The 18264-nt window shown below is 37.1% G+C and overlaps 1 protein-coding gene across 2 annotated transcripts in view; it reads right to left on the minus strand.

The window, feature by feature from the left end:
• Positions 1 to 18264, minus strand: part of Vav3 (vav guanine nucleotide exchange factor 3) — a 359269-nt gene that overhangs the window by 176181 nt on the left and 164824 nt on the right. For both annotated transcript variants that reach the window (XM_076861720.1, XM_076861719.1), the window contains exons 3-9: positions 15233 to 15291; positions 13061 to 13126; positions 8754 to 8862; positions 6977 to 7069; positions 4254 to 4322; positions 2324 to 2427; positions 1009 to 1108 (exon numbers count right to left, since the gene is read on the minus strand). In XM_076861720.1, the coding sequence (XP_076717835.1) occupies positions 1009 to 1108; positions 2324 to 2427; positions 4254 to 4322; positions 6977 to 7069; positions 8754 to 8862; positions 13061 to 13126; positions 15233 to 15291 (600 nt within the window). The remainder of the gene's footprint in view (positions 1 to 1008; positions 1109 to 2323; positions 2428 to 4253; positions 4323 to 6976; positions 7070 to 8753; positions 8863 to 13060; positions 13127 to 15232; positions 15292 to 18264) is intronic.

The following is an 18264-nucleotide window of genomic DNA, read 5'->3' on the forward strand; positions in this document are numbered from 1 at the left end:
TTTTCCCATTTGTCATTGGACCTCACTGACAAACTCAACTCAAAGGAGGAAAGGGGATGTTGAAGAAGCAAACAAGCCACATGTGGACATTTAACAGTTGACCTCATTTCTTTACCTGGAATTTAAGAAAATCAAACACAAGGAGGATATATATTTAAGATGATAATTTATGTAACAATTGTTTTTCAAAAGCTCTTTTAAAGTATAAACTCTTCTGGTGGAAAAATGCATACATGATGTACAAAAACCATGACTTAACATAAATTAGCTCCCGCTCTTTCTTTTGTAACCATGTGCTCTACTTCCCCCAGTCAACTGGCCACATCTCAAACTTTCCTCACTCTTCTCATCAAGACACACAACTCCTCCAGAATCCCCTTATGGAATTTCAACTGCCAAAATCAACCCCACTCTTCAAGAAGCTAGCTCACACGCTGCCTCTGCAGATAAACTTTCCACAATCTGTGGCCCCTGAAGTAATCTCATCTTACTCATAGAACCCTCCAAAGCAGAGCTTATCACAGGCCTCTCAGCCTTATCATATTTATGTTTGTCTTCTCTTCAGTCTTATAAATAATATCTATGCCCTTCTTAAACTCTGCTTCTAAGTATTTTATATTTTTCATAAACATTTTAAATCCACATACATCATCTTATTCATCCTGTACCTCTTACTACCTAGGTGATGCTGGCAAATTACTCATCATCTCTCCAAACCTCAATTTTCTTATTAGGAAAATGAGAAACTTAATTGTACACATCTCACAAAGTCAGGGAGACCTAAGAAGATGTATATAAAACACAGAAACATAAAAGTTAGATTTTGCCCATTATTATTACTACCACATTGTTATTTCATAAAGTGATCTGTTAAACAATTTATAAAATTGACATGAAATTATATTTAGAATACATGGAATAATGTAGTGTTGCATTGGTCAGGAAGAGGAATACATTGCTTTTAAGTTGATTTTAGTTTATGTCATGAAAAAAAGAAAAAATAGACACCTCTAATTTCAACCTGACATCTTCTTTTGTTTTAGAAATATAATCTAAATTAGAGATGGCTGACTCCACTCCACTGCAGTACTGCCCATAAATAACCAATCTGAAAAGGAAAAAGAGAGAGGAAGAAATCTGTTAGACAAAAGCAAAAAATCAGGTGGAGGGGGGAAAGGGCATAACTTTTCATCTCTTTAAAATCACAGTTGAGGATAATCAAAGCAACAGTAGAAATCCTTTTTAACACATAACACATATACAAAGAATGCAAGTCACTCATATTTACAGTAATAAAAGACTCATTTTTAATTCCAAATTTGAATAAGATTAATTCCATGTACGTTTTTATATCAGGTAGATTTTATGATCTGGCTTAATGACAATTAATGTCATTTGAGTATATGTGTAAATTTATACCTCAAAAAATTAAAAATTTATTGTTAAGCTATTAGAGATAAACTTGGAATGTATACTCACTCTCAAAACCATTTTATTTTTTCCATTATAAGCTCACTGCAATCACTATGATTCCAATCATTAATAAACCTCCCACTCCTTACTACTCTTTAATTAAGGAACATACATCATATAAAAAGTAGAAATGAGAGGCCTGAACTATGAGATAACTCATAAGTGTTCAGAGTCTGAGCCTGTCCAGGAAGGCCATCTCTCTAATACAGATATTTTGTAAAGAAACTGTTCGGTTTGTTGTCTCTTTTAACCCTCTGCCAGAAAAAAAAAAAAAAAAAAACTACTAATAAATTGTTAGTATTTATCTAAATGTTGATGCAAAGCAATTCATTAGCCATTTCTTAGTACTAGAAACTGTATTGCTTAAATGAGAGAACATTTACATTTTAAGTAAAATTTCATGATATTCCAATTCATATGAAACATTCAGGAGTTTTGTTTTGTTTGTTTCAATTCAGAAAGAGAAACTAACTTTGACTCTGAAGCTAATTCTCCAAAATAGAAAATCATAAAATACTTGAGTTGGAAGAAGCATTAGGTTCCTGCTAATCTGCCCCTGATGCTCATGAATTGGGAAAAAGAGGCTCAGAGAGTTAAAATGACTTAGTGCAAGATTACATCATTTAGTCGAGACAAGGCCAGCGGAAGAACCTCTGCCTTTTGATTTACCATGCAAAAGTTAACATACATAAAAAGCTCAAACTAATACCCCGAGATCAACCGTTCCATATCCTAATACTACCTAGCTAGTACTGTAACAAACTATAATTAATAGCTATTAGCCATTTTCATACTAGTCTTCACCATAATTATAAACTGATACCGACAAGGTTTTAAATTCAAGAGTTACCTTTCCTTGTAGTTAATGAAAACTTGATACAAATTCTGGTCATTTTTATTTATAATGGAATCATGAATTTCTTGCATTAAGTTCCGATGAACTTTTACAAGTTCCTTAGAAAAGAAAACAATGGGAAAGAAGAGTTAAGAGTCAGAAGCAAAAATATACCCAAATATACTGGACCTGCCACTCAGGATATGCTGAATGTTCTCAATATATAAACCTGCTACCATTAGGGAAGAGAGGAAGATTTAGAAGGGAGGAAGGCAGGGTGAAGGAGGGAGAGCAGAAGGGGAAGAGGTAAAGGAAGAAGAGGGAGAAGAAAAGGGAAATGGGGAGGGAGAAAGGAAGAGAAGGAAAGAGAGACATGCATGGGAAATAGCAATTTCAGATCTGACTAGAAATGTCTGTGTCCTGTGAAGAAAGAAATGATCCCAGTGGCTATTAAAGGATAATTTATTTCTTGTACAAAAATATGTACAGCTTTTTCATTTTTATAATTGCTGCAAATTTTTAAATAAAACTTCCCAAGTACTTAATGTTTTATTGACAGAATAAAGCAATGATTCATGTCCTTAGGACATAGAAATGTAGATTTGTACTCTGGTCAATTAGTGGTGTCCTGGTGATAAGTTAACAATAATCAGACTAAATTACTTGAAACCAGACAACTAATGGCATAAATAAGAAGCAAATGAATTGTACTAGACAATTTACTAAAGCAACTCAAAAGACAGAATTCAACATTTTTCCTGATAAGCGAGTAATTTTCAACTGCCAGTAAACACATGTCACAGACAGGAAATTTGAGTCAAGGTACCAATTCTCCATTTATCTCTTCCTTTGGACCTTGAAGCACACAGAGATGCCACAGAATGCTCTTTCTGTAGTAGGGCAATAATTAAACCTGGATGTTGGCCTTATCATGTTGTTGAGGAGCACAGTAAGGCCTTAAGGATGAGGACTGTCAATGGGTTCTAAGAATGATCACACGTAAGTGGATTAGGATCCCTGTTTGCTAGTCTGTGTGGTTTATTTTATGCCAGATCTTTGTTTGATAAAACTGAAAGAAAATGCTCACAATGTGACAAGCCAATGAGGATGTGTTTATTTGGTCTTAATCAGGGATAAGGACAGCATGCCAGAACTTATCACCTGGTGATCAGAAACACAGAACATAAGAGACTCAAAAGGGATTTTTTAATGTGATATGAGAAAGCCTATACATGGAAGCTCTTACGTGTGTGTGCGTGTGCACATGTACACCCATCTGTGTGTGTACATATGAACTAAAAAGCAAGTTCTAGAGGTCTAACATTCTGAATCTTGCCTGACAGAACTTCGTTGGACGCAGCATTTCCTTTGATTCTACATTTCTGAGCAAATACCCTTTTAGGATTCTAAGATTATGGTAAGATGTCCTGAAACTTGAAATGCATGCATAAATGTGAAGAAAATATTTTCACATTTTATCATTAAAATAGTCCATTAAATTATAAGAAAGCTATTTCAGATGTGAGAGTCATTGGAAGCATCAAAGTCCAGAGGCTAAGGAAGTAGAGGTAGAGAGTTAGGTAGAGGTAACTGACATCCTAGGAGCTAAAGGAGCACTAGAGCAGAGAGGAGTTGGCTGGGCAGAACCCTAGAAGACACAGAGTAGTATTAAGGATCATTTAATTACCTTGGACTACCTCATTGTGACAGTTAGAAAGAACACATAAATCTTATTTTTCCATTCGTGTTCCTACATGCATTTTGACTAAAGATATGACTTATCAGTTTTTCAAGAAAGTAAGGGCAGAAAAACTTGGGAAGCAAAAATAGGGTCAAAATTCTTAGAGAACACAGGAGAGTGTTATAATAGGAATCTGGAGCCTACTAAGAAAATGAGGATTTTACAGAAGTGCATCACAATTTTAGCTATCATATTTTTACTTACAGGAATGTTGATGAATACTGAATCAAATTCTGCTGCTGTAAGAAATCTCTTCAGTGGTGCCATGAAATACTACCAGGAGAGAAGAGGGAAGCAATAATTATGCTTAACTTGCCCTAATCAATATAACGAGTTTTTTATCAACAAACAAAAATAATTGAATTCATTTGTTAATCAGCATTATTATATACCAAAAAAGTAGAAACTATTCTCTTAAAGGTTTTTATGCTTGAACTAAGATATAAAGACCTAGATACAAGCTATAATATTTGAAATACATAATAAAAGGTTTAGACAGTAAGTGCTCTGAGAAGAAAGAACACATTGGCCAAGTTGGTAAACAATGACATTGAAGATACATTTGAGGACTTATATAAAACATCCCCAAAATACACTTTGTAAAAGATTATAGATATTTGAGATCAATAATCTGTTTATGCAATTTGTACATCATTTTCCCCCTAATATGTGAGAATTTTAGTTCCCGGTCTGCCATACCTTTTTCATCCCTGGCAATCTCAGAATCTGTGCAGATGATCCTCCCAACAGCCGAGCCTCTAATCTTACTCACAACATAAGATTATTGGCCTCTAATAATCTTATGCTCCAGTCTAGCTCAGCTCCCAAATCTCATGGTCATACCTGAACACCGTGTTTTTATCAAATACCATACATGCTTTGTAGGTTAATTTCAGGAACTCACCTCTCGAATCCCTACCTCCTACTGTAACAAGAAATTGTTCAGCCCCACAGGATCTGCTAATCCACTGGATGTCAATATCTCTCATGTCCCACTTTCCTCCCTACCCACTTTACAATCCACAAACCATCATCGGAGTCATTTCTCTGCATACTTGCTTTCCATCTTTTCTTCCATTGAGCTTTTCTAGAAAACCAAACGCTGGCTTTTGTACCTATATCTAACAAATTAAGCATGAACTAGAGTGATCGTCTAATTTTAAATATGACCATGAAATTCTATGGTTCCTATAATGCTACACAGTCCTGTTAAAAAACCCTGGTCGATTTAATCTCTCACTGTCCTCAACAACTCTTCCATACCTTTATCTTTTCCTAAACCTAAACCTTTCTTCCTGGTTCTCATTTTCCTAACCTCTAAATTTGAGAGTCAGCAAGAGTGGCCTCAAACCTTCTCCCTTAGAGCATGCGTCCCATGGAGTAATCTCACTTAGCTCCATAGCCTTAAATTTCACTGTGTGATGATAAAGGCCCAATGTGTTCATCAGTTCAACATTTCCCATTACTGCCAGACTCATATATCTAACATGTTCCTCAATACACCCCCCCGGAAGTTCAAGAGGTATCACAAATTTAATATGTTCCACAGATTCACGATCCCCAACCCTTCCTTCTCCATCTCAATAAGCATCTTCACCATTCATGCACTGACTCATGCCAAACCTAGTGGTCATCCTTGATCCCTGTCTTTCTTCACATCCTTTTGCCTAATCCATCACCTAATCCAGGAGGCTCTACTTTTAAAATACCTTCTGAATCTGAATATTGCTTGCCACTTCTATCAATACCACCATTTTCTGTCATCATGAAAATTACAACATGCATCTAATTTTTCCCTCACTTCCAGCCCTGTTCACAAGAGCCAAAATGAGATGCTCAAGATTTTAACTGCTATTGTATCATATCTGCTTAAAATGTCCTAGCTTTTGTCCCCATATAGGCTTGCTCTCTGAACCATGCACTCCCCTTTGCTCATTCTGTTCTAGCCCTGCTGGACTGCTGCTGTTCCCTGAAGTACAGTCTGAACACTCTCCCACCCGAGGGTCACTCTCTTCTAGAACTCTCGTCCCTGCATATGTGCATGCCTTGTGCCTTCAATGCTCTGGCTGTCAGTTTAAATACACTATCTCATCACAAAGGCCTTCCATTATCATTCTCTCTACCTTCCTTCTCCCCACATTCTCCCCTTTCCCCCAACTTGTTTCTCTTGAGAGAACTTAACATGCTTATGTGCTTTCATTCTAAACCATGAGACAGAAAGTGCCAGAGTCCTGTTAGGTTGACTGCTATAACCTCAGATCCTAAAACAGTGCCTCTCAGATATAAAGAAATCAACAAATCTATGGAATGAATAATCTGCTTTGATATTTTTCCTTTTTCCTTTTTTAAAAGTGCTTTATTAAGACATAATTTACATATTATACAATCCACCCATTTAAAGGATACAGCCCAATGTTTATTAGTATGTTCACACAGTTGTGCAAACATGACCACAATCAATTGTGGAACACTTTTATCAGCCAAAAGAGAAATTCTGTATCCATTAATATCTTCTTCTCTACTTTGTCCTGTCTCTCACCACCTATACCTATTACCACCACCATGCAGCCCCAGACAATCACTTAACTACTTTCTTTCTCTGTTTTTGCCTATTCTGGACACAGTTTTTAAGACACTCCTCCTATCTAACTGTAATTCTACTTCCTTTGACCAACATCACCCTATCCCCCCTGCCACCCCATCCAACTAAGCCTCTGGACAACACTACTCTACTCCACTTCTTTGCATTCAGTGTTTCTAGATCTTACTGGGAGTGACTTCAGGTGATATTTGTCCTCCTGTTCCTGGCTTTAATGCAAAGTACAACTGAGAATTGGAAATGCACACTCACAGGCTCAGTGGAAACCGTGGGGCTCAGGTGGAAACTGTGTGAGGCAGCATTTCAGCATTGGTACCCGATGACTTACCTTTTCTATTGACTCCAAGGTTTCTGTATATTTTTCTTCTGTCTGCTTAATCTCTGCTAGGCAACAGCTTCGTATATCATTTTCTGGACATTTCTGCAGTTAAAATGATAAAAATAAAATTACTTAATCAAACACATGTATAAATCTATCTGGTAGCAGATACAAAGAGATCAAAATCATTGCATTTCCATCTAATAAAACACACAACTGAAAGACGTACTTAACTACATTCGCGACACATGTTTGGTGTGTTTAATTTTAAACAATGTAAATGAAAAGTTCTAGGTGATTAAAAATAAGTCTCTGAATTTAGACATTCTCTTCAAATTAACACATCTCTTTCATTAAAAATGTTAATGAATCTGGAAACAGTATAACAGTTCCTTTAATACACAGCATATTTCACATGTGCTACAGAAATAAATATAAAAATACTTAAAAGATATTTAGTAAGTAAAACCTTCAAATATTTCTTCCAAGCATTAACATCTTAGTGCTTGGCTCTTTCACTAAGTGTTTAGGATTAAAGTTGGCAGAGCACAGTACTAAGATCAAAGATTTGGGGATAAGATGGAATTAGGTTCAAATACTGGTTTTATTGTTATTAGCTTTATAACTCTGAACAAGTTACAAATTTCTCTATGGCTCTGTTTTCTCTTTTGTAAAATAGAGAAAATTACAGTATCAAACCCAGGGAGTTCTAATGAGATAAATGATGTGATGCACTTGGAGCTTTGCCAGGCACTTAAGAAGGACCCTAAACATCTAAATTATTACTCCTGTTAACCCTGTCCCATATAAACCACACAGCACTGTCAGGTGAGGGAAAACTGTCCCCAGGGGTGTCAATGAAGAATCTGCTGGCACCAAAGCAGTTGATAATTACAGTAGGTACAGATGATACTGTGACCTAAAATTACTCTGGAAATGAACTAGAGGTGGCATCCACTCCTGCAATGGGTTAACACACACATTTTTATATTTCCCAAATATAGGCCTGGTGACTTGTCTCCACCCCCACAGAAGCTCCCCAATGAGGCGCTGGGCAGCCCACCAGCCCTGTGCGATAGGCCAGAGCAAAAACTGAGTGTTAATAAAAGCCTAAGTAACCGACTTGTTAAAATTTCAAACTATCGATAAGAAGATACTCAAAGAAATTCTTACTTAAGTGTTCTATAAAGAGTCAGGGCAGATAAAACTTTGAGGGTCCAGATACACTGGGCATGACAGTATCTATAACTAAGTTTACAAAGTAGTATAAGAAAGCTAGGACATTTATAATGAAACAAAAGGGGAAGATACCTCACCATACAACCCAACAAATGGGAAGAAATATCCTTTAACATATATTTTATCTTACATTAAATTTAAAGGAAAAAATTTACCTGCTTTGTAAGAGAAGATTTACTTTCATAACAGTATAATTTCATGATTCACTGAAATTACTTTCTATTGCGACTGTGCCATTATGTAGCTGACTGGCATGTCATTTACCTCTCAGACTTGGCTTCTTTACTGGTAAAATGAAAGGATTAGACTAAAGATCTCCTACCGTTCTTATGAGCAATAAAATGTCATGCTTATGCCTCCAAATGCAGGAATAAGTCACAGTTACATAGTTAGGTTTTATAGTTACACAATCGCCTACTTATAAGGAAGTTAAAAGAAACAAAGAATATTCAGAGGTTACATAATAATTACATTACTTAGTCTTTCAAGTAATCACTTTCCTAATAAAACACTCAAGAGTAATTTAAGAAACAAGTAAAAATCCTACAGGTTGATGGGCTTCCTCTGCTTTCATTAAGTCCTCATAGACTTCTCCACCTTCATCTTCCCCATAAACACAGTCGTAGAGATCTTCTTCATCTTCTACTCGGGTTTCACTAAAACAAAGGACACCATGTAAAGGTCATTTTCCATTATGCAGTAAATGCAATAGCTAGAAATAGCCTACTGGGGTTTAGTAAAAAAAAAAAAAAATAGATTAAAAGTTTTCTACTGGTTTTAGTATAAAATGCAGAGAGAAAAATGGAATCAGTGGAAAGACTCAAAAGGCTCACATTAGAGCTTGGTCCCTGCTAACAAGAATGATGACAACAGACTTCAACAGTGAGGGCGGCAGCAGCTGACATTTACTGGTTAGTCACTCTGTGTAAGCTCACAGGTGATCATTCTGCAGATCTTGTCTCACCCTATTCTTCCGGCATTAGCTGTCTTATTAGATATGCCTTATTATTTGATTCATTAAAGAGAAAGTTGCGAGACCAAAAAGTTATTTGAATTGCCAGAGATAACACAGCTAATTTATAGCAGAGGCCCCATGATTTGAAAGCAAGTCTGGCTTACTTTCTGTATGAACCACTCCATCGCACAGTGTCCCCACTTCTCATGTTTGGAGACCTCAGTTTCATTACCCATATTAAAGGGTATAAAATGGAGAGGGCTGGAGAGTTAGGAGTATCTAATATGTTGGAAATGCTCTGTTAACAGCATTCATTTCTTCAAGGTTATTACCAATATCTAAGCCAGTGATTTTCAAACCAGCCCACTCAGAGAGTACCTCTCATCCCCCTTCACCCAGATTCTGCTTTAATCTATTCACATTTCTTTAAGTGGGGAAGGGCACAATCTTTAAAACCATCTAAGATCTGTTAAAAAAAAAAAAAACTTAAAATCTGCTGGTCTTCTGGCAGTTAAAAATAATCCCCATTTTTCAAGCTTCCATGAACACTTACACAGTGATTGACAGGTCCATCTACCCCAAGCCCCTCAGATGAGACTGAACCCACTCCTCAGTCAAGGTGCTCCAGCCACTGCATGTTCCTCTACTACCTGGAAGTTTTTCCTTCCAGTTCAAGACTTCTGTAAATGCCTCTACCAACTAATTCTCCCAAAGAATTGGGAAGAACCAATATAGAGATGTTGGAAGAAGCATTAATGAGAAAGAAATTCAAACTCCTTTAATACCACCAGCCCTGAGTACCTCTCCTGGGCTTGTGCAGAGACAACGTTAAAAAATGATATCACAAAAATAAAACCACTGTGACTAGAAATGCCAGTCTACACCTTGGAACATTTTTCAATGGAAGTATAACCACAAAGTTGTTTATGTTTGTCATGAAGGATTATTTGAGGGTATCTGACAGGAATAAACTGTCAAACATGTAGAGAAAAGGAAGGTATATTAAGTGAGAGAGATTTGGTGATAACAGAAGTTTCAGAGAATTTTGCTCTGAGAAAAATTCATTCCAGAGTCACTTGTCCACCCACCTACCCACCCATCCATCCATCCAACAGACATTTACTAAGAACTGCATGAGTATCAGGCTCTTTAGTGCTCAAAATGTACAGATCAAGAACCTGCCTGTTCCCTAGCATGGAGAATAGCACATAAATACACAATTCTGTGTGTGCAATGATAGAGACAAGTGTATAATACTGGAGCATACAAAGGAGTAAAAATAACTCTCACTAAAGAGATCAGAGGAAGGCTTCACAGAAGATATGACATCTGAGCTGCATCTTGAATATATTTATCAGTTCATTCAATAGACATTTTCTGTGAAAATATTGTGTTCCCAGACATATGGCTGCAGACCAGGGAGACCAAGTTTAGTTCTCACGGAACTTAAAACCCAGTGGGGTGACACATGCCCCCACTGAATAAAAAGAGGGGAAGAGCATTCCAGAAAAAAAGACACTAACAAGGGCGAAAGAAGAGTAATAAGCCTGACCATGCCTGGATTAGCACCCCATTCACTGTGTCCAGGCAAGCAGGGAAGACTACTGGAGGGACAGGAGAGCCAGGCACTCTGTGAATTCAACCTCACACTGCACATCTGGGAACCCACAGGGAGTTATTTAGATGAGGGTCTCCTGGAGGGACAAGAGACAGACAGGGAGATCAGTAAGGCAAGGTGCAAACTACTGTGAGTGAGAGAGTCTTAACTAGGGTACGGCAGGTGAGAGGGACACAGAGACAGGAGACAGTAAAACAGATTCCGTGACCCCTGAGAATTTCAGAGGGGAAAGGAGTGAAGGATGCCACTCAGCTTCTGCTTTGGAAATCTGAGGAAATGGCAGGCCAGGCTGGGGCAGTTCTACTATTTCTACAACAGCGGCTATCCTGACAGGTACTCTGGCCAGGGAACAGTGCGGGCAGGGCAGTTAAATGGGTTTGAGCATTTTCTGTACACAACAAAGGACAGGAAGGGCAGGGGAGAGCACAAGGGAGCGAAGATAAGAAACAATGAAAGCACGGGTTCTGCATGGCGGGTTCTGTTCAGAAGGAAAATGAACTGTGAAATCTATTCTCTCACTCTCAGTCCCAGTGCTCCTGCTTTGCCTCCTAACACCAGCCCAAACACACTCAGTCTTGTGTGGAAACACCAGTGAGCAGAACAAGATGAGGGAAGGCTACAAAATTAATAGGTATCAGTGACCTTCAGTGGAGTTTTTAAAAGAACAACATCATCACACAGTGCCAGAAATAATGCATTCTTCCAAATGCTTTAAAGAATCTGATTCTAGGACCCAGACTCTTATAGGGAACTAATGAAGATAGCATCTATCACACTTCATGTCAGAGTTCTTGGAAGTTTTAAGGAAAGATAAGTATGCTTACTAGCTAAAGTATGTGACTTCAAGGCCACTCTGAATGTCACCTATTCAAGGAAGAGCTGTGGGCCACAATTCGTCTGGCTCCAGGCAGCTCTTGCCTCTTCTGCTCTCCTGCTAAAAGCTTTAGAGGGTCCTGTCAGGAAGCACCCATGAGTCAGTGCAATGACTAAGAAACCTCCAGGCCTGAAGAACGGCCTGGTTTTTAAATCCAAGGTCTGCTATTTGCTAGTGTTATTACCTCCAGCAAGTTACTTGGCTTTTCAAATTTTGGTTTTCTCATTTGAAAACTGTAGTAACAGTAGAAACCTAAAAACATGATGGTATTACAGGACACTGATAGTGCATACAAACCAGCTAGCACACACAAGGATACTTGGCTAACTTTTATTACAAAAGTTAGACAGCCCAGGCCTGAACCACAGTGCCTGGTAAACAGTAGATGCTGAATGCAGTTCTGGCTTATTCATTCATTTATGGAAGACCTGCTATAAACCGGACACTGCTCTAAGTTCCAAGAAAATAGCCACAGAGTGAAATCTCTGATCTCAGACAGTTAACCTTCTAATGAGGACAGACAACAAATGAAACCAGCCAACATTGTGTCAAGTAGTTGCAAGTGCTAGGAAAATGTAGAGCAAGGTGAGGGGGTGGTGGCGATTTTACACAGGGTCATCAGAAAAGGTCTCCATGTAGAGGGATGTCTGAGCAAAGACATGAGTAGTGAGGGACCTGTCACATGGTCAGAAAAAAAATGGCAAGCATAAACCTCCTAAGCTAGAACACGCTCGGTGTGTTGGATGCATGAATGGATGAATTTCCACAGATCTATCAATCTCTCTTGTAGCATAGTCTGTTTCTTTAAATTCTTTGCAAGTAGGCCTGATGTACATCATCAGTTCTTTGTGGAGTGAGGATCATGTTGTGTATTTATTTGTAATCTGCCCAAGTCACTCAAACAGGAGAAGAAAATCAGCTGCAAGAACATTCTTCCTCTCTGGACTACTAAAGAACAGAGCCTGAGAAGAGTCTCTGTGCAGAACCAACGCCACCTGCTGAACCGTCCCTGAACAACCGCAGCTCCCACCTGGGCTGTCCTTGCCTTGCACTCACAAGGCACATACTATCTGTCCTACAACTCTAGTCATCGATTCTATTTATTTTTAATCGTTGCCAACTGTCTAATTTCAGTTTTATCTACAACTCTACTATGCCTCTGAGAAACTTCCAAATTTTTTCTTCATTGCAATGTTTCTTTACTTTTCACAGGGATATGGGAACTAAAAACCAGTCGGAGTATGTTTCTTATGAAGCTTTCCACCACCAGTTTAAGGTCATTTCTTACATGGCTTCATCATTAAGTCACCTTTGCCCTTCAGAGAGCTTACTTAACATTCACAGTTAAGACCCATGCTGGACCAAAACATGGTCATGGTTTTATTTTGCTGAAAATGTTCAACATACTCTATTAAATCAGGAAGGCCTTTGTAGATGTCTTCATCATTAACGCTTTCTTCTGTTGGGAAGGGCCTAGAAAGGGGGAGAAACACAGTTGAATGAGCAACCCCAAGGTGAGCATTTACTTCTCACTAAATATTAAAGTGTATCTGCTACAAATTGTCAGACGGGTCATCCTGCCCCATGTCTCCCAAGGTCTAGAGCTTCGGCCAAAGTGCCTGCTGAGTGCTGTGCCTGGGGTGTCCCAGGATGGCTGCAACACCTTTGACCCCAAATCATCTGCAGCCATTACAGCTAGCTTCCACAGACACATGTGCAATTGGGGGCCTACTGAAATGCTGGTCTAATCCCTTACCCACCACATCCCTGCAGGGCACCCTACAGCACCCACAGAGTTCTCACTCACAGATTAAAACACCCTCTCTTTTCAGCTATAAGATCTGACCTGACAAATAATATTGTAACACCATCCTTCCAAGGACCCAGTTCACTAGGATAGATGAAAATGATCACAAGACAAAAGCATTATTCCCTTCATCTCTAATTCCTGGCTTTGACATGTTTTTCTACTCTGATTTTAAGGTATTTAAGTTATTTTTTTTAAATTTTCATTTCTTTGGACAAATAAGTCAATCAGATTTATCAGAGGGAATAGGATGTTTGTCTCCTGATCAGTAAAATCATACTTTATCTCCTATTCCTAACATTTGGCTTCCCTGTTTGCCTCATCATACTATGTATTTGTTATAATAAAAATATAGTGCCCTACATTTATGCCTAACAAAGCCACAGTAATTATACTCCAGGACTGAAAAGTTTATTCTTTCTTACAAGACAGCTAGCACATTATGTGTTTCATAAAAGCAAGAGAAGTCATCAAAATAATAAATGTTTTAAATAATTACTAGTTATTTTGAAAAGCAGATAATCACATGAGATTCTGGATAAATGCTTAAGATATTTAAGGAAACTGTTTCTCAAACAAATCAATGTGCAAGAAACAGCAAAGTTTCAAAATCATTATTTTTATAAATTCAGGCACATTTAATTATGTTTTTAGGGCAATACAAGTCCATTACAGAAAATATAGATAAGCAAAATTAAAGATACTTCTGACATATACCCTTCCAGAATAAAAAATACAAACATAAATAAAAATGGGATATTTTTGAAAATCCACTTTCATATAACAACATAAAATGAATGTCAATATAGGAAGATAATCATGTACTGAAGAGCAAATTAGGAGGAGCCAAAGAACTATCCAGCTTACAGATCACTTCTGAACAAAATCTAGGCCCATTTCTGAGAAAGAGTCTGTAAAGTGCTCTCCCTGGGGCCACTGTGCTTGATATCTAGGGACTGGGCTGCCTGGCCAGTGCTGAGCACTCCTGTAGGGTATGCTCTTTCCCTTAGCATACGAAGATGAGCTGGGCATCAAAAAATGGAAGCAACAGAGGCAGAAATACAGACTCAGAGTCCCATGTTGAATGCAGACTGAAATAAGGAGCCCTGAGTAAATAAGGTACAAAACAAAATCCATTCCATCTCCATGCAGCCTGGCTGTGTTGCTACTGAAACTGCTTTTCTTCATTCCCTAATGTCACTTCTACTAGGTCTTAACTGACTGATGTGATTTAAGAATGTAGTATTAGAAACAGAAAAATTCCCAAGCAACACATCTCTGTGTTTCTATGTTTACCAACTGCAAGATGCTCTACTGCAAGGAGATGGCATAATTTATTTAACCAACTTCTAAGTTTTTAATGAATTACCAAACCTTCAATACACATCCTTGTATACATATCATTATATACTTGTCTGATTAATCCTTAAACACTTAAAAGTTGTGAGTTATCATTATGGTCTACTTTACAGGAAAAAAAATGTATTACCATATATTTATATATTTTACTTACTTAAGCTTTGTATTTGTCCATGTATAGAAATGTTGAAGGGGGTTTAAAAGAACATGAACCATACCAGAGACAGTCACCACAGTGAACTGAGAACAACATTTAGTGTGTCTTATTCAACCCTACAAACAAGTTCTTACTTCCTCAAAAAAATTTCAAATGTGCATTTGGCCCCTGTAAAGGTGCTTTGCAAACTTTTCATACATAATCATGACAATGAACAGCATGTGACATATGAACCACAAAGAAACTAAACACATACCTGATTCCTGTGGCCAATGCTGTGGGTGTTCGAGAAAGTCGTGATAAAGTTTCTATAACCTGAGAAAAAAGGAAAATGTTAAATGAACCTATATTTCTGCATATATAAGATAACCCATAGTTTTCCAATCTTTTACAATGCTAAAAGAAATTTAAACTTGCAGAGGCCAAAAAGTACTGAATGGGAAGAGTCATGATTGGGAAGTATAAGCACCTGGATTATATGTACACAGGATAATTTTGAATTCCACCTTTATGTGCATGTATAAAGTATCAATCAAAAATAAATAAACAAGTGAAAGTGAGATCAGTAGAGGAGATGCAGGAGAATTGGGGTAGGGACAAGGGAAAGGAAAGGCAGGGGGAATGTTGGTTTTAATGGAGAAAATCAAATTCCATGCATGTATGATTTCATGAAAATGAACCCAACTGCTATGTATAACTATAATTCCCTGAATTTTTAAAAAAAATCATGGATTATACTTTGTTCCCCCTTTTTTTTATTGACTTTACAAGTTAAAGCAGATTACTAACCCATCTGAGTTGCCATTTCCTTGTCAGTAAAACAAAGAAATAGACTGGGTGACTCCAAATGTCTGATAACTCTGCTTCTCCAAACCCTAAGGGATCACATAAAGCTGTGTTCTCCAACGTGATAACTACTAGTCAAATGAGGTTAATGAATTAACTTAAAGTTTTTAAAAATTCAATTCCTTGTTTTTGATAGTCATATTTTAAAGTGCTCAGCAGCCACAGAGGCTGCTGTACTGGACTCATACTTATTTCCCATCATCACAGAAAAGCGGTTCAAAGGGTGGACACCTGAGTCAGACCTGTGAGTTCAGACCCTCCAGTGCCCACTTATTAGCAGATAGCTTTGGACAAATCATCAACTTCTCTAGGCTTTCAAATCTTCATCTCTATAATGCCTCTAATAATAATTAATGATCATTAGACTTTTTGAGGATTAAATAACAGATGCAGAATATTTAAATAGTAGCAATTCTTTATAATCACCAACTTTATGAAAATTGCCTTATTCTGTTTTCAGAGAAAAAAAATGTTCTAAATTACCCCTGATTATCTATTTCAAAGATTACTTATGAATTTCTTCAGTATCTAAACCTAAGTGTGCCCTGCTACAGTTTCAGCATTAGTGGTCAGTAATTTTACCCTCCTTTCAATCTTTTATAACTAAGATCATCTATCATCTTATTCAAAACACTCAGGAAGTCAATGACCTAAAATGTATTTCTCTCATAGTCTTCTTTTTCTGATAATAGATAAAATTTATCCTGACTCTCAAAATTAAACAAAATAAAACTTACAGTGGTTATACCATATGGCCCATTCAGTATGGAGAAGGGGTGGTAAAAGAAAAAACAAACTGTCCAAGTTTAAGTAATCAAATTTCTCACTTCAACAGCAAAATGTAAGTCTGCAGTCCTCTGCAGAAACCTTTTAAGGGTATTGGTGACACAAGAACTCACCTCCAACCTGCATCAGGAGGCAGTAGGTTGTGGTAGTTAGAAATGCATGGCTCTGGAGTAAGAACACCTGGAGCCCTTTTTACCAATTTTCACCTAAGCTCAACTTTACTCTGTAAAATTCAAATAATAACTATTAACTACCTCATGGAGTGACTGAAAGAATTAAATTAGATAATACTCATGAAATGCTTCACTCAATAAATGTGAACTTTTATTATTACATAAAATAAAATTATTGTACAGAAATTAAATCTATTTACATGGTGACTATAGACAATAACAACATATTCTAAAAAAAAAGGGAAGAAATTTTAAATGTTCACATCATGAAAAAATAAAAACTATGTGAGGTGATATAGCCCTAATTCAGCCATTCCACTATGCATACACATTTCAAAACATGTGGTACAGGACAAATACATATAATTTTATCAGTATAAAATTAAAAAAAATCTTTAAGTTCATTAATAAAAGACAAAAGGGAGCATAACTCTTTAGGATGGTTCTTATAGGTTAAATGGAACAAGGGACATGGTGACAAGATGAGCATGTAACAGTGTAACCATAACCTCCTGCTACGACCTTGAGAGGTAGGGGAGAAAAAGAAAAGGGAAAAAAAAATTAATTGAAAGACTCCAATTTTTTTTCTGGTTAACTGTGTATCAAGGCAAGATGATCACTTAGCTAAAACCTGATATTGATTAGTTCCCAATAAAAGTAAAAAAAAAAAATTCAAGTAGTCGGTAAACTCAGAAGCTCACAAATGAATAAATGCTAATAACTTTATCAAAGTGAACTGATTCAAATAATTATTTGCTAAAATTCCAAAATTATGCAATTATTGAGTGAAAAGTCTAGCTTTTGGAAAGTTCTGAAATGATCTGTGAAATAGTATTTAGATCCCTGAATTAACTATATTACTGAATTTAAGCATGTGCTTTTAGTCTACTGTAGAAATGTCAAAGTTATGGGGTAAATCTGCCTCTAATTCCATTACACACTTTGGTCTAGCACTGTCACTACTAAATAACAACAAAATCCCAGGAATAGCAGTACTATTGCTATGCATTTTATTATTTATTTTAATAGCAATTTATTTTATATGTAATGTAATATGTTCCTTTGTCTTCTATAATAATGATATGTTTACAAAATAAGAATGCATTTCCTGCCTTTTTTCCACCAACAAGATCAACTACAACCTGTCCCTTCACACATCTCACCCTGGAAAAAAGGTAGCTTGAATTTTATATTAATGTCCACCAGAGGGAGCCAAAAGACAGTCTATTAGGTTAGCCCCGTCTTGAACATGTTCTAAGCAAAAACTTTTCTGAAAATTAACAAGCTCAAACCAACTCCCATTATTTATTTAACAAGGACTATTTGTCACCATTCAGTAATAGAAAACTATCAAAGACACATTTGGGGGTAGGGGCTGGAAGGATGGTATGCAGTGCATCTTCAAGTGAGTCTGGAGAACCACCAGTCAGTTCTATTGTCTATCCTTTCACACATAAAGTCCATCCATTAACTCTAAGTTTAG

This window comes from Callospermophilus lateralis, chromosome 7 (genome assembly GCF_048772815.1).
Source record: "Callospermophilus lateralis isolate mCalLat2 chromosome 7, mCalLat2.hap1, whole genome shotgun sequence".
NCBI classification, from domain to species: Eukaryota; Metazoa; Chordata; class Mammalia; order Rodentia; family Sciuridae; genus Callospermophilus; species Callospermophilus lateralis.